General features: G+C 48.8%; 1 protein-coding gene across 1 annotated transcript; it reads left to right on the forward strand.

Annotated features, from left to right (window-relative positions):
* Positions 1–523: 523 nt before the first annotated feature.
* VSIG2 (V-set and immunoglobulin domain containing 2) lies at positions 524–17,004 on the forward strand. The gene is made up of 7 exons (XM_044437398.1): positions 524–605; positions 1,741–1,904; positions 4,585–4,792; positions 6,547–6,705; positions 9,271–9,390; positions 15,875–16,025; positions 16,860–17,004. The coding sequence occupies exons 1-7, from the start codon at positions 524–526 to the stop codon at positions 17,002–17,004; spliced, it is 1,029 nt and encodes a 342-aa protein (XP_044293333.1).
* Positions 17,005–22,649: the final 5,645 nt, after the last annotated feature.

Here is a 22,649-nt window from a genome sequence, read left to right on the forward strand (position 1 = left end):
CAACTGGGTGAGGGACTTGCCCTTCCCTTCTCTCACCCAGATGTCTGTAGTGTGTGCCAGGTCAGCCCCCTCATTCATGATTAAATTGTGAATGAGTGATGTTTTATTTTGGACCGACCTGGCATTCAACAGCAGTAGCACCAAGCCTGAGGGCCAGTTGTGATTACTGCCAGGAACCTTCTGGTTGGAAGAGAAACCAGAAGATACCAGCCATCTGTCCCTCCTTCTTCTGTAAGGATGTGTTAGACCCCCAACTTCATACCTGCTCTTGCCCATAACCACCTCAATGCGGGCACCGACGTGCTCCCCAGGAACTCCCATGACAATTTAAAACTGACAAGTAAAAACTAAGAAAACGCGGATGCTGTGTGATAAAAATAGAGCCTACTTGCAAAAGCCTCTGGCTCAAAAAACGCATAACAACCACACTTCTTACAGTAAGCCAACAGAGCCCCCAGCCTGGCCCCAACCAGCCCCGAATGGGCCCAAATGGCATACACCCTTAGGCCACTGGCCTTAGGCCATGACTGGCAAGATGAAGGCTCCAGCCCCACCCCACCTCACCCTCACAAGCGCCACGCAGCTGCCCCGGCATCCTCTCACAGGTGCCCGGAGGTGCGCAGGTGCTCCCAGGAGATGGAGCAGTGAACAGAGGGACCGGTGTGGGGCTGTCTCAATGGCAGCAGCGGTGGCAGTGTCCCTGGGGGCTTGCAGTGTGGTGTGGAGTTGACAACGAGCGGCAGGTGGTGGTGGTGAGGCCAGAAGACCTAAGAAGGTTGAAGGCCTACTGCTCACAAGTCTTTGAGCTGCAGTTAAGCTTTAATAATTTCATTGTGAAATCAAACAGATCCATTATGAAATTCAACAGTCTAAAGCAACTTTGGGTTAGCTTACTAGAGGTTGAGCCACAAGGTTGCAGGCCAACTCTAGCCCACCTTGGATCCCAGCACAGTTTTCTGGGGTTCCCCAGATGGTCACACCCCTTCCCTGAAATCCACACTCTTTCTCCTGATCGGCAGTCATTTGGTGGGGCAACTGGCCTGACGAGAAGACTCCTTGGCCTCTCCTAAGGGCTGGCAGTAAGAGCCTTGAGGCACAACCAGATGCTATTTTGGTTCTGCTTCCTTTGCATGATCCATAGGATACCAGCCAACTGGGCTGGGTATTTCTGCAAAGGTGTGGGAAGTTGCAGATCTTTGGCCATGGTGGGAGAATCCAGAAGGGAGCATGCAGGGGCAGGGAAACTGGAAGAGCCATGGAAATGGCGCATCAGCAGCAGGGTGGCCATTTCCAGACTGCCGAAGTGGAAGCAATGAAGTGCCAGGAAAAGTGTGGAAAGAGAGGCAAAGATTTGCATCAGGCCTTCCTAGTCAGATGTGCTTGTGTGGAAGCAGATTTTGAAGGATTCCCTTAATTCGACGGGAAGGCAGTGCATCTCACCTCAGTGGAGGTGACTGAGACCAGATGGTCTGTGTGCCTCCTCAGTCTCCAGTCCAGGTGTGGACACTGGGTGCGCAACTGCAAAGCCCCCAGGCCATCCCTTCTGGTGGTTTGATATCTTTAAACTAGACTTAGCCTGGGTGGCCTTGCAAATGCAGAATGTCAAAGGAAGACCTTTCAGCTGCACTGGAGGACACATGCCCAACATGGGAACCAAGCAGGGTGGTTTTGGTACCTGATGCAAGAAACAGGAAGGCAGCAATGATTCAAGGCAATCTCCTGTTCTTCATTCCTTGGCAGGCCTTGGGGCATGTGTGGACGTGACTGTACCTCATGGCCAGGTGATGCAGAAGAAGGGGTTAAATGTGACCCTGCCATGTAATTACCAAACATCCGTTGACAAAGCTTTTATGCTGGAATGGAAGTTTTCCCCTGGCTCAACATCTCCCGACGGTGGGAAGCAGGTGAGGGGTCTGTGTGGGAGGCGTGTGGTCCCCAAGGAAGGCCAATGAGAGAGAATGTCTTGGTTCATTATCTCAGACTTTTAGATCTGAAGAGGAAAATGTGTGTGGGAGGGAAAAGGAACAACTCTCCTCTTGACGTTTGTCTGAAATTACTCCAGACTGCAATCCTAAACATACTTACTAGGGCACACTGCTTGATCCACTGCTTCAACTGCAGTGGGCACTCCACAGAAAGGTTCTCATGGAGGTTGTGACCTGTCACACAGTAGCTGTTATGAGGTCCTGGCTAGTTAAGAGACAGGGGGCATAGACAGGGCAAGCTGGTGGCTAGGAAGGAGGGGGAGATGGAGGAAGAGGCTTCTTCTGGCCACACAGACCTTTGCCCTTTGTGCTCTCTCTTTCCACTCCAGGCCTTTAGAATACGCTCTCCTGCAAACCCATTCCCTGCCCTGCCCTTCTCCATTGCTAACATTCATCTCTCTTCCCCCTTCTAGTCTCTAGGCTTGCTCTTTCTCTCCCCTCTGCCCCTTTACCTTGCTTTTTCTTCCTGATCACTAAAGAACTGGCCAGCAGAAGGTTTGGGAGCAGGAGGATGAGCCCTAACATTTCTCAACTTTGGAGGTGCCTGTAAGCGCCCAGAGATGCCATGCTGGGGACCCCTCCGCTAGGGAGGAAGCACAGGTCAAAGCTACAGGGGAAGGTTTGTGATGGTGTGGCTGCTGGCTATGCCTTTGGCGTGAGGTCTGCTTTGGGGCAGCTGAAGAGCCGGTGCCAAGAGCTGCTGGTGGGCAGACCAGACTAGGAAGCTTCACCAGTTGGAGCCAGTGCTTCAAGCATAGGCAGATTGGTTAAGAAATGAAAGAAGGACGTTGTCCTGGTTTCACCAGGAAGTGGACACAGGTACCCAACCCATCAGTATCGGCCAAAGGAGGAAGACCCACCCTTATGGGCATATGTCCTGTTGAAACAAGATCCTCTGAGTTTAATGGGACATACCCACAGATTCACAGCCTTTAAATCAGGGCTGGCTTCAGATTAGTAATGTTTTTTCCGCATTTAATAAACCTGCGTAACGCGAATTAATGTGTTTGACTGGCATGTTTGAACTGGTATGTAATTGGGTGAACTGCACTCTGTGGTGAGGGTGTATGCCCGCTTAAACTCTTCCTGCTGGTCGGTAAAGACAGAATTTTGGGGAAAGGGGTTGGCTGGCTGTGATATTTGTGGCATGTATATTCTCTTCTGATCTTTTCCTGCAGGTGTGTGGCACATTTGATGAACACTTACTGTTTTTCATTGTGGCTGCATTCCAATGTACACTTACCAGGAGATAATTCCACTATATTATCCATCCTTCCCTCCATTCTCAATCCCTCTATTTCTCTGTGGGGTATGCAATGTGGGATAGACTCTTACCAGTGCAGCTGAGAGCATATTCTCACTTGCCTGTGAATACACCTCTGAACAGCATTTATAGAATATGCCTAGCAAGTTTTATGTTCATGGAAGATCACACAGCCAGTGAGCCGTGGGGGAACGAGGCATAATAAAGCGAAAGTAACACTGTTGATATTGCCATTCTCAAGGGAACACTTAAGGACATGCCCAGACGGGCTTGCTGGGGCCATCAAGGTATGTATTTATTTACTGGCTTGATTTGGAGTGTTTTTAATCTCACTCCACAGCTAAAAAGTCTCCTGGAGAAGCTCATGGGTAATCAGTAAAATAAAACATACTCTGCCCACAGGCTTACAATCAAAAAGGGGAAAAGAGAATAGGGAAGGAAGACACACCTGCAGTCTTATGGAACGGCCCCTTTTTTTCACTCACCTCTCCCAGCACCGCCTATAGCAATGGAATTGCCAGGCTGCCTTTAAGGCCAGAACTTCTGTGTAAGATTGAAAAAGTATACCAATAAGCAGATTTTGAAAAATTAAAAAAAAATCTCCCTCATTTTACAGAGAGTGTGAAAACCACTGGTTTAGCATGTAAATGGTTGCATGCACATCTTTTTCATTTCAACAATATTTAATACAATTTTTATTTACCCCTGTACTTCGTACCCAATATTTTTAAACTACTGCACAACCAAAAGGTTCCCTGGAGCAGCTTGCAAGTAATTAGTAAAAGAAGGCAGTCAATGCCTGGAGACTTACAGTCTAAACAGACCCATACCTAGGAAATAAGGTAAGATGAAGGAAAAGTTAAGGGTGCAGTCCTAGGATTTGCAAGGGAGAAGGTTGGCCTTTTTCCCGGGTCTGTGCTCTGTCAGTGGATTGCCCTCCTGGTACACATGGCAGGCAAGTCGTGAGCGGAGCTGGCTGGAGCCAGGGTCCGACTAGATGGTCCAGGAGGCCTCTTCTGACTCGCTCTGTTTCTATGTTTCTACAACTGCTTGGGTGACTAAGAGCAAGATGTGGATGGGATCGTTCCCCTTCATTTGTGACAAGGCCAGTGCGGGGTGTTCCAGAGCCTTGCTCCAGGCAAATACAAGAAACAGATCGTGCTCGTTTCTGTGGCTTTGCCTGTCCAGTAAGGCTGCTCGGGACTGCAGCCGCATCTTAATTTGCAGCTGCTGATTCAGTGATTCAACCCGCAAGGATCCTTCTCGGGTGCTCCTTGTGCCCAGACACCTGGGCAGGGCTGCATTTCTCTCACATGGCCCTCCTTTGCTCCACAGATCCTCTACTTCACAAGCAATACACTGTATAAACCAGGCGCTCAGGCAAAACGGCTCCACCTGCTTCAAGACCCCCCCACACTCGGTATCGCCACCATCCAGCTGACCGATCTGCGCTCCTCGGATGCCGGCATCTACACCTGCGAGGTGAACAACCCGCCAGATTTCTATGGAACCAGCTTTGGGCAAATCGAATTAATAGTTTTAAGTAAGTCCCATTTTAGTCATGGTTTTGCATTGGATAGAAGGGCTACTCTTTTGTAGCCACGGAGTTTTTACACATACTTGCATTTAAAAATTAAATCAATCAAAATAAATCTTACATCTGATTATACCAGGGAAATCATGGTCAATAAAAATCTACTAATGTTGGATAGATTTACAAAATCTACTAATGTTGAAGCCCTCGAAAAATGGTTGGATCTGAATTCCCAGGAACCTCAACCAATCTAATCAATGGTCAGGGAGAATGGGGATTGGAGTCCAGCAATGCTGGGAGTTGAAGGACATGCATAGAACTGTTCCTTAAATGTGGTACCTTGCTCTTTCTACTTCCTCCAAATCCGTAGCGGTAACAGCAGGCACAACCTGACCACCTTACAATGCAACATACCATATCCTTCTCTCTCTAATGAACTGTCTGTGTCTTCAGTGAGGACAGAATTGACGTTGGTGGCTATACCTTTGCTGCTCTGGGGAGGAAATAAAATAAAATAGCCCGCTCTCGCTCTCTCTCTCTCTCTCTCTCTCTCTCTCTCTCTCAAAATCCATGGCTCCATTTATCCATTCATTTATGAAACTGATAACTTACCTTTCCACAAAAAACAATGCTCAAGGTGGATGACAGCAAAAGACAGGTAGCATCACACAGTGACAGTTCAGATGTTAAGCTCACATCAACTGAAAATGCATCACATAAAAGCAGAAATACAAATGGATTGTGTGGTGGTTTGCTTTCTTTTACTAAATAGCAGCCCTGGAACTGAATCAGGGTCGTGCCCGTGCAGGGTCCTTTTTCCTCCACCATGTTCCTGGCAAAGAGGTGAATGTCACATCTAGCTTCCCCCAGGGTTTTCCCTTGTTATGCACACAGAGCAACAATACCCAACATATTTACCCAGAAGCCAGTCCAACTGTGTTCAGTGCATATACTCCCAGGTAAATATGTGCAAGAACCCAAGTATGCATGTGCACAGCACTGAAGTGTTGGCAGCATGGGAGCAAGGAAAACTTAGGCCAGGACATCTCCAATTATATTATATTGTTTTATATTGTTATTATTTATTTATTGTTGCAAGCCGCCCCGAGGCTTCGGCGAATGGGGTGGCATGAAAGTTTTCTAAATAAAATAAAATAAATGAATAGGAGTGGAAAATAAGAGTGAAGCATCAGTAACTGTGAGGTTCTGAGGCAGGACCAGGGCTCCCTCTTCTGGCCAGAGACCAGAATAGCAGCCCGGTGGTTGCAGGACTGGGCCTACAGGCAATCGCTGCCACCAGGGCTGTCATGAGCACCACCTGGGAGCCCTGAGGGAAGAGCTACAGAAGAACCGGCTCTTCCCTTCAGATGTGGTCTCAGCAATCAAAGGTCTTGATGTTGTTGGAGCTTCCCATGCCTTCTGGAACCCACTTCTGGAAACACTGCCCGTTGCCTTGCTCCGGCCTCTGCTTCTGGACCGTGCCTGGCTTCACCTGCTCCAGCTTCTGCTCCAGTCCCAGGAATCCGCTTCTCCTCAGCTTGTCTCCCTGGCTTTCATCTCCTGACTGGCATGACCTGCTCTGCTCTATTTGGATTGGCCTGCCTTGCATTTCTGTTACCCACCTTGATCTCTCTGGACTGCCTGACTACAATTTGGAATGGGCCTGAATATTGTGCTGGTTGTCTGGGTCCTGGTGCCCTGACCTGATACCCAGCCACCCATGTCCCAGATGCTGATAGTAACAAGAGGTCTTTTCTCATCAGTGGCACCATCCTCACCCGTGTGCAGAGGGACCACCTCTGTTTCAGTGGGGTCAAACACCACCCTGACCTGCAACTCCACAGAAGGTGTCCCTGCCCCGATCTACTCCTGGAAACGGCTGGATTCCAAGTCGCCGCTACCTGTGTCCAACACAGTGCAAAGTAGGTGGACCACTGCCTCTCTCAGAGGCATCATGGATTGAGAAGTATGTGTCATGTCAAAGTCATTAAAAACCCCAGCAGCACTGCCACAATTTCACTTCTCATCAGCAGGGTGTGTGGACTCCCTGCTGGTTGCTTTGGAAGACTGGACAAAGGCTGGTAGCAGATTTTGCATTCTTACACTGCCAGCTGCAAATCAGGAAGGAGATGTTACCATAGTTAGGAAATTCATCACAGAACTTCTTTCTCAGTAGATTCAGGGATGCAGGAAGTTTGAAAATCACATCCTTGAAAACTTATCCCACCCCAACCCCAAATTAACCCAGAAGCCAACCCTAATTATTGCCAAGCACTTTCGATCCAGGTTCCTGCACCTCCTTTTCCCAATGCTGATTGTTTGAAAGACTTGCTTTTCCCCAGATCAATGCCGTTTTCAGGGGTAGCCAGTCTCTCACTCCATTGGGCTTTCTCCATGCTTCCCTTTAGCAGGTGTTTCCCCTGCCGAGAACTCCTTTGCTACAGCAGGGGTCCAGGAGCTCAGTCCAGGGATCCCCAGAAGGCCATGCCCCCTTCCTTTGACACAACCTGCTTTCCCCTTTTGATGGTTTCCTAATTTTTGTACACCTCCCCCCCCCCACCATTCTAAAATATTAGAATGAGAACAAGGGCAGTTACTGACAGCAAGAACTTTTAGCTGAAATATGTGGGCATTTCTGGCCCCAGAAGCATGGAATGGTAGAGTTGAAAGGGGACTATAAGCCCCGCCTCCTTTTGCCTTTGGTTTCTCCCACCACAGAAATGTGTCATGAGCCAGACCTTTCTGCTTTTTTGCCCAAGGCTCCAAAACACCAGACAGTCCTTAACAATGTCAATCTCCATTAGCACTACACAGCTAGCAAGACAATGCAACGCTAAAAGCCCCCTAGCCAGCTGAACAATAAGCCTCTGCTCATGTCATGTCATGAGCAGAGCCAGCTAGAGCCAGGGGTCAGACTAGATGACCCAGGAGGCCCCTTCTGACTCACTCTGTTTCTATGTAAAGAGTGCGTGCTAAGCCCAAACTGGAAACTTCTTCCCAAACCTTCCCTCTCATTCACACTGAGGGCCGCTCCCAGTAGTGGAGAGCCAGTCAGCAAGACTTATACAAGCCTTCTAACTGGGTAGCTCTCCCTCTCTCCTGGGTCCCCTCATCTCTGCAAAATCACATCTGCTGTCATGGCCAGACCAGGAAACTGCAGTCAGGGACCTTGACAGAGCTTCCGAGTCTCCTGCCCGCCTTTGATCCTCCCATCCACCCATGGCATCTTCATGGGTGTCTCCTCAGAGTCTGATTGTACAGGCCCCCGGGAGGCAGCAAAGAGTGGGTGCCTCCACCATTCGGTGCAAAATGTAACCATGGAGATCTTCTCTGAAGTGGGAATGTGGTCCTTCAATTATAGAGCACTGAAGGAAGGGAGCAGCCAGGGTCCTCTGCAATGATGAGATGTTTTGTAATTCTGTTTAAAGAGAATTTCAGATGCTGCATCAACTATACATCAGATTAGTTCATGTAATTTGATTGCAAATCAGTGCTCTCTTTTCCTTCCTTTTGGTGATGCTTTAGAGGCTACCATTGGTGGGGTGGATTCAGACAACTGCCTTGCATCTTTTAAACCACAGGTGTGTGGGCACAGCTAAGCTGTGCCCCTGTGGCCATTTGTCCAGCAAGAGTGAGAAGGGGTCCTACACTGTGTAGCACAGAGCTCCTCCCATGCTCGGGTGTGGTGCTGGATGCTTTCCCATCACCAGCACATGACTGTTCTGCTGGTCCTGTCAACTTCTGTGTGGAGGCCAGGAGGGGGCATCTTTCTGACATTCAGGCTGCAAAATGTCTTGGTTTGGCCCTGCTTAGATGAATTTTGTTTTTAAGTCACCTGCTTAAATGTGGCAGCTCCAGTCCTGGGAGACTAAATATGCACTGGATTGCACCATAAACCTGACTACTAACAGGGGTATTGTATTTCAGCTGAGCCTGATTACATGTAGCTCAGAACCTGCTTATTCTTCTTTCCTATTTAGACATGCACAGAATCTGATCTTTGCAGCTGCTGCCTGATTGTCCTAGGCAAAGCAGAGGTGTAGATCCAGTGCAGGGCAATTTTTCATGCATTGTCCTAAATCCATCCCATCCTACTTGCACATTAGTTTCAGGTTTATTTTAAAAATGCATTTTACTTTGTACACAAATTCCCCCACAATGCATATTTGGGGTTTCACCTTTGTATGCCATTTTCCCCAATGGACACCATTTTGGATGCCCCCCTGGCCAGAGAGCAGCAGCTGAGGCATGGCTGCTGCGGACAGCCCTCGTGGGCCCCCGGCGTCCTCATAATTCTTGAGCCAAAAGCTGCCTCACAAAAGCGGGCTCCATCTGAGGGCTGCATATTAGTCTCGGAAGGGAGAATGTTGTTCATTCACTGAAAAATATGGCCTAAACACAACTCTGCCAGCCCCTAAGAGAGAACAGGGGATATTTATCCAAACTTTGGCTTTTATTTTAATTCTGTTCTCCTCTCCTCCTCACAGATGAAAAAACGGGGACTCTGGAGCTGCTGAATGTCTCCCTCGCATTGGCTGGGATATATCAATGCACGTCATCCAATGAGTTTGGCCAGAAGACATGCCAAATAACCCTTCAAGTGACAGGTGGGGTTCTCGGAGTTTTGGCTGGAATGGCCGGATGCTTCCTATTCATCTTCTTGAGTCTGGCTGTCTGAGTCAGCCTAAATGGGACTGATCCTGCATCAGTGCTTGTAAAAAGTGTAGGATGCTGAGGGGCTTAAATGGTCGTTCCTGGCCTGGAATCTCTTTCTCTTTAGTCTTGGGAACATGACACCCATCAGAATTAAGGGGGCCGCAGAGCCAGCCGGAAGAGGAGTGGCCACTAGTTATTGTGAGCTGTTAAAAAGGGGAGTGACAGCAGAAACTTGGAATCAACACCAGGTTGGTACAGTTTGCATCAATCCCCAAGCAAGCATTTTAAGTTTAATCAGGAAAGGAATATCCAGTCATTGATGCTCAGTCCAAGTAGCAGTTACAGCACCAGCCACATGGCAGCCCACAAAGCAGCACGGAGCAGTGGCTTAAGAAGCTGGGCTACAGACCAAGAAGCCCATATCAGGAATTGCTCTCATGTCGTGCTGTGAATTGCCTCTCTGTCAACATCCTGTCTGCAAGGGGGGAGGTTGCTATACGACCTACCCTACAAGGTTGTTGCTGGATTCAAATAAGACTTTTTTTTTTTTTTTGGGTGGGGCACACTGAATGCCCTGGAAGGCACTGCATAAATGGCCATTAACATCAAGAAACCAGTGGACATGCTACGGGGAAGCCTTGCATGTTCTCTGGTGTGACTGGAGTGCTGGGGACCTGCGTGCTTAGCACAGCCCTGAGGCGCCAGTGAGAGACTTCCACGTGTTCTGCTTTACAGTTATAAACCCAGTTTGCCAAAGGGTCCACCTCTATTTTCAGCAAATCACCATGAGCCTGTGGTGCCATCTAGTGGCAAATATGTGTCTTGCTTAGCATGGCTGTTTTTCCATGTGAGTTTTTTAACGCTAGGGCATAGTTAGAATCTCAATGTGAGCCCCACCACGGGGTGAGGGGGGGGGGGTCCTGCCTCCATCCCAGCTCATCTCTTGTGATACTGTAGGCTGGGCTGGGTGTGTGTGTGTGGGGGGGGAGTTTCGGACAGCCCTGCAGTGTAGTCCAATGGAGTGCATATTCCCTAGTAATACTAGGGAAGAAGGGGCTGAGGCTGCTAGAAAGTAGGCCCTGAACCTTGCAGTGGGGGATATATTGCAAGAATGCATGGATCTGAGGAAGTGCTGGTTCCTGCTTCAGCACAAGCAATACATCATCTTGGGCCAGCATCGCAAAGATATCTGTCCTACTTCTGGCACCACATTTCTTCTGGGCTTCAGAAACCGGACCTCAGATCCTACGGAGCTTGCACTCCTATCTTTTGTGTGATTCAGCTGGCTCTTTCACTCCCTGCTCCCATCAGCTCAAGCAGTACTGACCGCAAGGGTGGGTATGATTGGGCAGATGCCAGGGATGCACATCTCCTTAGGACCCCTCTGAGAAGAATCAGAGAAGGAGAAGGAGGAGCCAGCACAGTTGGGGCAATGGAGGCAAGGAAGCAGGCTCCCAATGGAGGACTTGCACAAAGGCCTTCCAAAGCATGGAGCTGGCGCTGGTCTCAGAGAGGGTCGGTTCAGACAGCAGTATCAGCTGGCGGAGCTTTGTAGCGACTGGAGCAATTCCAGCTGCCCTGATGTGTGGGAAGGCTGCATTTTTAAAGTTCCTGGCAGGGGTGGGGAATGCCCTGGGAATAGAAGGAATAGTCTGACAGCGTGTAGGCTGCACTGTGCCAGCTTTCCATTGCCCTGGAAATCAATATTAAAGCAATAGCAAGCTTCCACCCACCCACATGAGAGATGGGGAGGACTGGGTGAGCAAGGCCCACAAAAAGTGGGTAGAAAGGCAGGAGTTTTTCATATTCCTGAAGGATTTTTGACAAGAAGCTGGATGGCAGGGGGTCTGTCCCTGAATTTGGGGGGGGGGGTCCCCCAAGCCTTCACACCTCTACTCTGACCTCAGTTTAGGAAAAAGTTTATGGGGTTATTCTGTTGAATGCATAAGCCGGCCCTTACAAACCATGCAGTGCAACTCAGAAGCTTGCTTGTGATGTCTCTGCTTGCTGGCATCATAACAGAGAGACTAAAGGAATAATTAAGCTGCATTGAGGAGCCCTGAGTAGGCAGCAAGAATCTTCAGGAGCTCCATGCAGTCAAGGTCATCTTTTAAATGAAGATTTACTCCAATAATATTTCCTCCATGCACCCACCTTTAAAAAAATGATTTGCATCCGTCACTTTGAGCTTTCAACAGTTCCTGCTGAATATACCCTTTGTTCCTGCTTTATCAGATTAGTCCCTGAGCAAAATCTCCTTCACCATGTCTCAGTTTTGACACCCAGATGACATTCCTGCTAATTCTGCAGGAGAATTCTGGGCCCACCGCCAGCTCTCATCAATGAGCTGGACATAATAGGTGTTTGATCCTACTTTGAGTGCCATGCATTATTGCAGCAGCCATGAAGGACGTCATTAGGGTTAATTTAGAAGACTGGAGAGATATTCTTGGAGGAGACCTTGCAAGCCTTCCTTCATTAGAAGAGGTTTTAAAACTGTGGAGTTAAGACCCCGTGGTTGCATAAGTTCCAGCTGCTTGAAGTGGTGCTTTTTATGAGGCATGTACTATATTGGGTGGGCGTCTTCTATCTTGCTTGAGGGAAAAAGTAGTCGTGGGAACCTTTATTGGCAGAACAGTGCAAATCTACATAAATCCACACAGTCCCGCAGAGATGCCCAAAACACAGCAGTGGTGATGTGCACTAGACCAACTTCTCAGAATCTCCCACAGAACAGCCGATATTCTCTCCACTGTGCCAGCCAACTCTGTGGATAGGCCAAATCGGACCTTTCCCTTGTCTGACCGAGTACCTTTCTAAGTGTTGCGTGTGTGTGATTGCAACATTAGGGCTTGTTCTCTCTGGCAGGGCATGTGAAACTCTGGCAAAAGATCCCAAACATTTTGAGGAAATCTGGCAGGTGAGCACCTCCTTTTGAGGTGCTCGATTTCCTGGCATTATAAAAGAAATGTAATGCTTCACTGACTGCAGAATCCCACACGGCAGCCATTCAACTGAGTAAGGTTGTGGACCCCTTGACTGGATGGTCCCCCGTTCAGCTTAAATTGATCCTTTCTTGAGAGCAGGCTGCACCTGGACTACCTGGGATCAGGTGCCTCTGAGCATTTGTGGGGTGTGCTGTTTCACTCTTGAGAAGTGATCACAACTGGTTCCATCAAGCGGGGAATAGCGGCAGTTGGCTCTGGAGCCGAGCATGTGATTCCCAGCCAGGCTTGAAGTCTGGGGCCTCCTATTTTTGAAATTAAGTGCTGCTGAAAACCGACTGGGACTTCCGGGGCCCTGGACTGTCTTCTGTCACACTCCCGCCCATCCATGCTCCATCGCCTGATTGCTGTTGAGCAACCTGTAGAATGTTCCAGGCGTTGATTCCTGCCTTGACAACTCATCTCTTCTTTTTCTGTCTTGCCTCCTACTCAGGTCAATTTCTCTCATTTAATTAGTTTTCATTTCTGTGGACAGCTCCCCCACTAATGGCTCTGCTTCTTGGCTGAACAGCAGCTGGGAGAGAAAACAGGGTGGCATCTGCAGACATTTGAGACAGAAAACACTCTTAGGGTGCTGGGGAGGAAGAAGAGGGTGCTCTGGAAATGAATGATTATTTAAGGCAAAGGACCCGTTAGATTTTAAACAGAAAGAGAAAGAGGAAAGCTTGGGACCTATTCAGACTTAGAAGACTCTTAAGGGGGTACAGCAGAAAAAGTCTCCAGTGATGAGATAGAATACAGTGATTTACATGGGAAAAAACAAACCTAGATCCTCCACTGACTGGATGGAAAAAAAATACCTGGCAGGTAGTATGTGAATGTGGGGGGAGGGGGCAAGGGGGATTCTGTTCTGGCTTCACAGGAGCAGTTTTGACTTGTGGGAATCAGACTATGCCACTGCCTTGCAAGCAAGCTCTAGTTCAAGTTGCATGCATCTTTGCCTCATTTTGCCTTTTCTGTGAAATGGGTATCTGTTGGAGCAGCAAACTTGCTGTGCCTAGAATTCTCCTCAGACTGAACCTTGGTTCCTTGAGCCTGGCTCCGCTGGATCGTGTCCTGCCTTCCTCTGCAGGGGAGAACAGCTCTCTACCCACCTCCATGTGCCACCCCATCATGTACCTATATGTCGCCAACAGATCCCCTCGGAGTCTCCTCTTCTCCAGGCTGAGGAGACCCAGTTCCCTCTGTCTTGCCTCATTCGGCTTCCCCTGCAATCTGGCCACCATCCTTGCGGCCCTGCACTGCACCGATACCAACCTGGCTGTAGCCTGGCCCCCACCTGGACCAACCCTTTTTTGTGTGGCCGTTTGCCTGCTTTGCAGCCTTGCCTTTCTGATTGCCCTGACATGCTCAAATGTGGGGGGTGGCGTAGCTGCAGCAGACAATACCGTAGGCTCAAAGGGCTGGGCTGTTTCCCCGGGACTTCAGCTCCTGCCTCCTCTGCCCAGGCTACTATTAGCCCTTCCTAGCATGGCGCCTGTTTCCAGCTTCCCCGGCTGTGCTTCTAGGGAGCTGCCCTGCAGGTGCCCAATTAGCCCCAGCAATTAGCCCCAGCAATTAGCCCCGAGTGCATTTGTGCCTCAGCCAGTCCAAGGAAGGACCCTTGAGTTGGCAGCTCACACGCTCATTTGTTTCTCCTGAATTTTGGAGGAACAGGATGTGACACGAAGCGGAGGAAGTTGGACCTTTCCCTCATATTCAGAGTACATTTTTCAGAACGAGCAGCTTATAAAGCCAAAGCAGTTTGGAAGGACTGTATGGTGTGAAACAGCATTTTCAGCATCTCTCCTGGTAGCTTGCAGTGCGGCATATTTGAGAAAAAGGCTGTAGTCGAAGTGGAACAGGGAGCAAAAGCAGCAGAAATAGAACGTGCGACATATTTTATGTGAAAGAAGGTTTAAAAATTCAGCTCTCTTTCTGTGATGGATGTGCCGGAATCTGTTGCAGGGTCTCTCATGAAATTAACTTGGGCTGGTCGAGTGGCAGAAGAAAATGTCTTTGACAGGTGGAATGCCAGAGACATAAACAGGGCCGGCTCTGCCATGAGGCAGAGCCAGACAACTGCCTGGGTGGTTGTGGGGAGAAGCAGCAGGGCAGCTCTGCGGCCATCACTGCTCCATGCCCTGTGGGTGCCCCATGGCCAGCCCTGCCCTCGCTGCCCTCTGGTGGAGTGCAGAGCATTGTTCTGTCACCAGCAAAGGAGCAAAATTCCACTGCCAGCCCAGTTTGGATTTGTCTGTAGACAGTGGGGGAAATCTTGCACGTCCCTTCAGGCAGCAAAATGTCTTGGGCTATCCCAGGACATAAGGAAGAAGAATACAGCTGACAATTCTGGAATGTGTGGCAGTAGCTGAATTATCAAGCCTTTTTTGCAGGAAAGTGAAGTCTTCCACCTGAGCATTTTGGGTAATTCTTATCACAAGGAAGTGAGGATTGAGGATGCACTACGGCCATGTCTAAAGCTATGTGACTTTATGAATATTAATAAAATTAGATGTCATGACACTTAAAAATCAGGGCTCTGTGCTTGTTGGAGCTTTCCAAGACAAGAATGTCACTGAAAAAATAGAGCAGTGTACAGGGAAATTGGGCAGAATATGCCTGCACAATTTATCCTTATGACTCTACATTGCAAAGGTAGGAGTCTAACTTGTATAAAAGAAAGCCGATATGTTAAGAAGGACACTGGCATATTCCTAGAGGGAAGCTGTGGCACTGAGCCAGCTGCTTCCATCCCTCAGTGCTTCCCACTGTCCTGGTGTGTCTTTGTTCTTTCAAGAATCAATTTTGAAATATGCACAACTGTCGAAGGCAGAAGAACAGCCCAAACAGGAGGTGCATCAATTCCACGAAGGAAGCCACATCCCTGAGCAAGGCTGACAAGGACAGAAAATTTTGCAGGGTGTTCATTCTTAGGGTTGCTTTAAGTTAAAGATGACTTGACAGCACATGACAGCAAAAAGTACACAACTATGTTGTTGCACTTTTGCACATTTACACTTTGCAGTGCCCTCTGGCTTCTTTCCCCTTTTGTCCTCCTTTCCTTTCCTTTCCTTTCCTTTCCTTTCCTTTCCTTTCCTTTCCTTTCCTGCTTTGTCTATGTGCAGATGTGCCAAACCAGCCACCACCAAGAACAAAATAAAGAGCTACCACCCAAAAAACTGAGGCAAGAAAAGGCTTAATCTGGGGCAGCATGCTTTGAAGGGTCCAATCGGTGGTGCGGCTTTAAGAGAGGCGCATGGTGGAGCTGCTGCAACAGTTGCTCATGGTACGTAGCTTAGATGACCCTGAAATTCTTTGTGAATCCCACAGCAAATAGGCAAGGGAAGCTGTTCATATTGTGGATACATCTATGGATGCAGAACATGCTCACACCAGGAGTTGAAAACAAACTTTGGATCCTGTGTTTTCTTTGTGTTTCAATACACAGCCATGGCACAAGCTGGAGTGATTGCGGGAGCTGTTATAGGGGTCCTCTTAGCTCTGCTCCTGCTTGTTGGAATAGCGTTTTATGTCCTGCACCGTAGAAAACAGAAGAGGAATAAGAAGGCTCAGTCCATCTACAGTGCGAATGAAATCAGGTTAGATCAATTGTCTCACATTTGCATGAGTTCTAATGTTTTCTGGCCCTTGGGCCAATATAGCAGAATATAAGTTTAATAATAAGTTAGTCAAAATAATCGATGGAAGGGCTGCAAAATGTGGTTTGGTTTGGTTTGTATTTTTCTGCCAGGAAGATGCACAGACCCACAGGCGCTTGCGAGACTGCCTGCTCCAGTGCCAAAAGAACGTAGGAAGCCAGGAAGCTGCCATGGAGCAAGCTAGTCCAGGTTTGCTAGCACTGACTGGCAGCAGTGATTCTTCAGGCACGGATTTGGCAGCCCTTCCTGAAGATGTGGGGGGTGACCCCTGGAATCTTTTGTATGCAGGAGGTGTGCTCTGTCCCTGAGCCATGGCCTCCACCCCATGGCCTCAGGACCAGCCCTGAACCTCACGGTCCGATTCCTTGAGATGGGGAGTTGTAGTTCTCATACCTGTGAGAAACTCTTTCCCAGCAGGAGCAGCAACTGGAGGAGCAAAAAGGATGGTGCCATTTTTAGCTTTGGAACATTTCTGTAAATTCTATTCTAAAATGCCTTGGATTATTTTTTTCTTTTTTAGAAAGGCATCAGATAAATATAGAACAGTGACTGCCATTTTCGCTTCGTTGGTGGCTCTGATTATCTTTGCATACGATAGAGTAGAAAAGGTTTGGAAATCAGATCCATTTGTATTTAAAGGCTAGCCCCCTCTCTTTAAGCAAACAAAAATGTAAATTGGACCAGCTACCTGGAAGTGTGTAATGCCAAGTGGTGTATGGCATCTGGTTCTAGCTGCCTGAACCATGTTCTTTTTCTTTCTCCGCTCATCCAAAGGGAGGATGCCACTGCTCCAGGAATCTCAGAGACCTCCTTGCAGAAAAAAGACAGCAAGTCAGAACTCCATCTTCTAGAAAGCGAGTCCTCCAGGCCTGGATCTGCAAGCACCACCAAATCCCAGCTCAAGCATCTTTTCATCTGAGTTATACTTTGTGACCAAATTTTCCTTATTTTATTTTCCAGTTTTCTGTTTTATTCCACAGAGTAAAACAGAAGACCTTGGATGGCACCACAGCATCCATTTTAGGACATCCATTACCTATTATTCCCAGTCTGCCTGCTACATTATCATGATATATATTACCTTTCTGATGCTTTATTTCAGAACTGGGCAACCTGCAGCCCTTGGCCTAATTTCAGAAGCCCTGTGTCTTTCCTTCAACATGCCCCAGGAGGAGAAGAAGAGCTGGGAGGATGCAAAACACACACACACACAGAAGGGTGTGGCAGAAATAGAGAGAAAATGGGTTGCAAGGCAGAGAGGGGGTGGCAGAAATATATTTATAGCAAAAGGGTTGTCAAAAGTAGGGAGAGGGAGAGAAGGGGGTGTGTGTCTGGCAGAAATAGAGAGAAAAGAGAGAAGGGGTGGTAGGAATAGAGAAAATGATCCATGTATATGACAGAGGTAGTCCAGGACCTGGTGGGCTTTGGTCCCTCGAATGTCTGGAATGTGGCTTCCGATGGCTTACTCCTGGTGGAGGTCAACCCTTAACAGATATTTCCTTCCCCGTTGGATTTATGATTTCCTGTGCAGCCAGCCCAGGCACTTTCACTGGCTTGTTTGTTAGTTCTACAAGCCTTGCCAATTTCCCCCCAGTTCTCTCTGCTTAGGTAACAACTGAAACCAGAACAGGAAGATATTCCCATCCTCCTGCCCCAGTTCGGAACTGATTCCTACTGAGCTAGACTCTTCTAGCATGCTCCACATGGTCTGCCCTTGAAGACTTGTTTGGAAATGGCCATCGGTTCACAATGTGGCAGCGAGATCTATTTCTAGTCTGACCTGTAGGGAGCGTAAACACTGACTGTGCATGAGTGCCATGGCTTGCTGGCTTGTTCCTGGGATAAATTCATGGAGCTGGAGGTTCCTCTAAGGATCTTTTTAGACCAAGACAGAAATTAATTCCCTTTCTTTATACCCACATACCAAAAATCCTCTGGCAATCCCACAATGTGTTACACTGATGGTCACTCCTGAAAGCCTCTTGCAGGGGTGGCCACTAAGTTCTGGAAACAGTCTCCATGGGAGGTGGCTGAGGCCCCATCAGTGAGGGTGTTCGAGGACAGGCTGGCCACGCACATGGTAGGCGAGCCATGAGCGGAGTCGGCTGGAGCCGGGGTCAGACTGGATGGCCCAGGAAGCCCCTTCTGACTCGCTCTCTTTCTATGCTCTGTGTCTCCTGCCACAGCCTCCCAGGTGATCAGAGGAGCAAGCCCTGCAAGCGAACTGTTAAGCTGTTTCTCTTCACACAGGCTTTTTGGGTGATTGGGCTTTTGTTCTAGTACGTTGGATGGATCCTGCTCTTTATTTCACTGCTATATACTGGGAGTTATACACTGGGAGTTATGTTTGTAAATCTCTTTCCCTTCTGTGAACACTTTTGCGTTGCAAAGTAAGTGACCAGATCACCTGGTGCCATCCCTTTATTCTTTTCAGCACCAGGCCAAAACCATTCTATTTTCCCAATGTTTTAAGAACTGACTGCTTCAAATGAGGTTTTATCATTGATAAATGTTAGGATGCTGTGTTTAAATATTTTAATATATATTTTTTTCTTTTCTTACATTTTGTATTGTTAAACCATCCCAAGACTTCGGTCATGGGATGGTCTACAAAAGTTTTAAATACAATAAATAAATAAATAAATAAATAAATAAATAAATAAATAAATAAATATCTCAGAGGAGTAGCAGATGCCCCGTTGTTATTAAGTCCCATCATCTAGGACTGAGCAATCCTAGATTTAGAGAACTGCCCACACTGCAGCCCTCTGCTATTCAGTGCATGCTTAAAAATCCATCTGATGCCCAGGTAATTCAAGCACAGAATAGACAAGAGCCACAAATCCGTGACCTGGTGGCACTGGGCCAATTAGGTTGCTTTCCATGTTGTTTCTGGATTTTTAGGGCTGTCATCTGATTATTTTATGTTACTACTTTGTGTATTATTCTAAGAAACTTTATCCCACTGCTTTGCTGACAAGATTCCCAGAGCAGTCTTTGTAAGATCAATCATAATAATAATATGTCATTAAAACACTAATTAAAGAAGTAGTAGTGATGACAGGTCACCAGGGAGAAAATTGTGTTTGGTTCATTATTCTGATAACTCAACAGATTTGCAAATTTCTTCATAAGCAGGGCAGAAAGAAGCCGAGATCTTTTTAAAAATATATTGTGAGCTACAACTGAGCAGATTCATGCATGTGGGAAGATGGGTTTGAGTATCTTCTTTTGCCCCATTCTCCCTGCTGTACTTTGAAATACACTGAGTGAATATGTATGCGCCCACATATCTGAAGTATTGTGTTCAGTTCTGGGCTCCACATTACAGGAAGGATATAGTCAGGTTAGAGTCAGTGCAGCGTAGGGCCACAAGGATGGTGGCCAGATTGCAGGGAAAACCGTATGAGGCAAGATTGAGGGAACTGGGTCTTTTCAGCCTGGAGAAGAGGAGACTCCGGGGGGATCTGTTGGCGACATATGGTACATGATGGGGGGTCACACGGAGGTGGGTAGAGACCTGTTCTCCCCTGCAGTGGAGGGCAGGATGCGCTCCAGTGGAGCTAAGCTCAGGGAACCAAGGCTGAATTTGGATGCCAGGAAGGACTTCCTGACAGTTAGGACCCCAAAGATATGGCATGGGCTTCCACGGAAGGAGGTTGAGGCCCCATCGGTGAGGGTGTTCAAGGATAGGCTAGACATGCACATGGTAGGCATGTCATGAGCGGAGCCGGCTGGAGCCAAGAGTCAGACTAGATGGCCTGAGAGACCCATTCTGACTCACTCTGTTCCTATGTTTCTGATATGTTGAGTCACCTTTCTAAGCGGGAAAGGTGTGGTTCTGCAGTCAGATGGGTGACCACACCTGGAAGGGAGCAAGGGGTCAGACCTGAAGGTGTTCTAGGCCCCTTCCAAACCTATTACTATTCTATTCTACTCTCCCCCAAGGCTTAGTTGATGGCAGGAAGAGTTTAAAGCGATAATAGGCCAGTATCTTTGGCAGTCTCTGTGCCTTCAGCCCTGTGCCCCACCAGAACGCAGCTCCCAAAAGCTTCTCCAAAATGGAAGGCAGACTGAAGGCCCCTGGAGGTCTTGCAGCACCTTACAAGGAGTGCCCTTCTCTCTCTTGTGCCCCCCTGCAAGCTTCTTCAGACTCGGCGCTGGCCACCAGTGGGTTTTATATGCACTCTTATTCAGAAGTTTGAACAACCCTGCTGCATCTGAACCATTTAAGCATGTCATTCGCCACAGAGAGAGGAATATCCAGGTGATCCTATTCTATCTGTATGCCTTCCTCTTTCATGGCTCATACCAGCCTAGTGGGTGGCCCAGCAGTCTTTCATTTGGCTCCCCAGATTTCTGGGAGAGATTTTCCGGTGCCTCGGCCACACGCACCGCCACTCAGGGGAACTTGCTGAAATGAACATGCACAGAGGGGCCCCGTGGCTTCTGATCACCTGAATTGGCTGGCTGCTCAGCGAATCGTAGGACAGCGGAGGTGCAAGGGACTCCATGTGCTTCCCCTCCTGTGCATCCCCCTAGAATCTCCCCCTTGAAAAGGGTAAATTGCATTGAAAAGCTGGGAGGAGCAGGGAGCGTTACCTCCCCCTCTGCCCCCACTGTGCTGTGGTCCTGATCCGCAGTGGTCCTGTGCTGTGGTCCTGATCCAAGTGGCCGCTGCTTCTCGGAAAAGGACAATCTGTCAGGAGATCTGATCATGGCCCTCCCGTATCACAGGTTGCTCTCCTCTTAACTTGGGTCTGAGCCGTTCATGCTCTTTCTGGTGCAGTGGCTTCATGATGCTGGAACTGTCGGTCACAAACACCTGGCACTCCAGCAGTTCAGGCCCAGCCTCCACCTGATGGAGTGATCCGCTGTCGTTCGCCCCTAGCTCCTAGACAGCCTAGCAATTCAAAAGCATGTAATGCAAGTAGACAAATAGGTACCACCTCGGTGTCTTGCTGGCCACATGACTGTGCGATCGTCTTCGGGCAGCGCTGGCTCATGGCCCCAGAAATGGAGATGAGCACCGCCCCCTGTTAGCCAGTGGCTAAATGGACTAAAATCCACAGGGACTCCTTTACCTGGTACCTTCAGGTGGGGAAAGAGGCATTTACATCTGAGTGAGCATTCTGGACTATGCCAGTTTTATGTAGTCATTCCAGACTTGAGGGAATCCTGGGTAAAGTGTCCTCTGGTGGGAGGGGGCTCTTCCGTAGGAGAGGGCCAGGGCTTCCCAGGGCCAGGGAGGATGGGACTTAGCCAGCTGCAATGGCAGGACTGCAAGCATGGTTCAGCTGCTTGTTGTAACCAGGCTTCCAATTTCCCACAATGCCTCAGAGGCAGGGAGCATTCTGGGAAACTAAGGAAGGGACTAAATTCAGCAGCCCTTGCTGCTTGGAGCCCCAGACTGGCTGGCTGGCTGTGGCCCGGAGGGCAGGCAGCAGCAATAGGCTCTTGCAGGGCTTTGGTGACTACCCAGTTATGCCACGTCCTGGTGCCAGGGCTATACCTCAGAAAAGCAGCCAAGAAGTGCCCCGGGATGGGGCGGCTGTGGGATCAGCTGAGCTCTGCTCTTTCGATTGGCCCGCAAGGGAGGAAGACACCTGCTGGAAGCAGGAAGGATCCACGCCCCATAGGTTTTCATATCAACATTCCTTTATTCATGTTCCATCTTAGCAGAAGAAATCACATGCAAAAGAAAGGTGGATGGGGGAATATTAAGAAAGGCAACTGCACCATCTCCTGCCAATAGGGTAGATGCAGAGAGAGAGAGAGAGAGAGGCGTGCTACAGGGCAGGCTGTGAAGTGGGAGAGGAGAGATGTGGAGTGTTCCCATGCCCAAGGAATGAACAGGACAAGCTTCAAATGTAGCTGAGTGACCAGAGGAAGCATCCCGTGTGTCTGCTAAATCTTACTGCTAGTGATCGGATTCCAGTGGTGTCGCGGTCACTTCGCAGGGTGGGCCTTGGTCGTGGCCGTTCCTGCAACCGTTTCCCCCAGGACAGCCCAAAGTCCAGGCAACCCTTCTCGATCCTTACCAGCAAGCCTATGTTAACAGCATTCATCCCCATCAGTGAGCGGCTCCTCGTTCTCTATCCGTGCCCAAGCCACGGCTGCAGGGAACGAGATCCTGTTGCAGGAAAACATCCTTGCCACCCGCCCTGCTCACTGGGAGGAAGCTTAGAGGGAAGAGGGAAGTGTGTGGGGCGGAGGGGGGCAATGGCATCAGCATCCCTGCTATTCAAAACGTGACGCTTTGCCCCGTGGACCCTGCGGCACTACACCACTGCTGAATTTCTGGGGAACCCTAATGCAGTAGAGAACCTGGCGCACTCTTTGGCCTGCTGGAGAACTACTCCATTCCTCCAGAGAGTGCAATCAGAGTGTACAGTGTATTTAGCAAAGCAAGGTTAAGAGTGGAGACTCGGTGCAACAGTTGCGGTGGAAAAAGTGGATTCATAGCTGGGCTGACAGGCCGGGCAGTTCGACAGGACGAGGCAGACCCTGGGGAGCACTTTGCCTGGAGGAGGGTACCTTGGACCTGGCTATTAGGGGCCTGCA

Source organism: Varanus komodoensis, unplaced genomic scaffold (assembly GCF_004798865.1).
Source record: "Varanus komodoensis strain SLA01 unplaced genomic scaffold, ASM479886v1 scaffold30, whole genome shotgun sequence".
NCBI lineage: Eukaryota > Metazoa > Chordata > Lepidosauria > Squamata > Varanidae > Varanus > Varanus komodoensis.

Bases quoted from the DNA above. Each gene is read 5' to 3' on its own strand.
- VSIG2 (XM_044437398.1), top strand. From the start codon at position 524: ATGACTGGCAAGATGAAGGCTCCAGCCCCACCCCACCTCACCCTCACA. The intron at 606-1,740 runs GTGCCCGGAGGT...ATTCCTTGGCAG, and splicing joins GCCCCGGCATCCTCTCACAG to GCCTTGGGGCATGTGTGGAC. The intron at 16,026-16,859 runs GTTAGATCAATT...GCTCATCCAAAG, and splicing joins TACAGTGCGAATGAAATCAG to GGAGGATGCCACTGCTCCAG.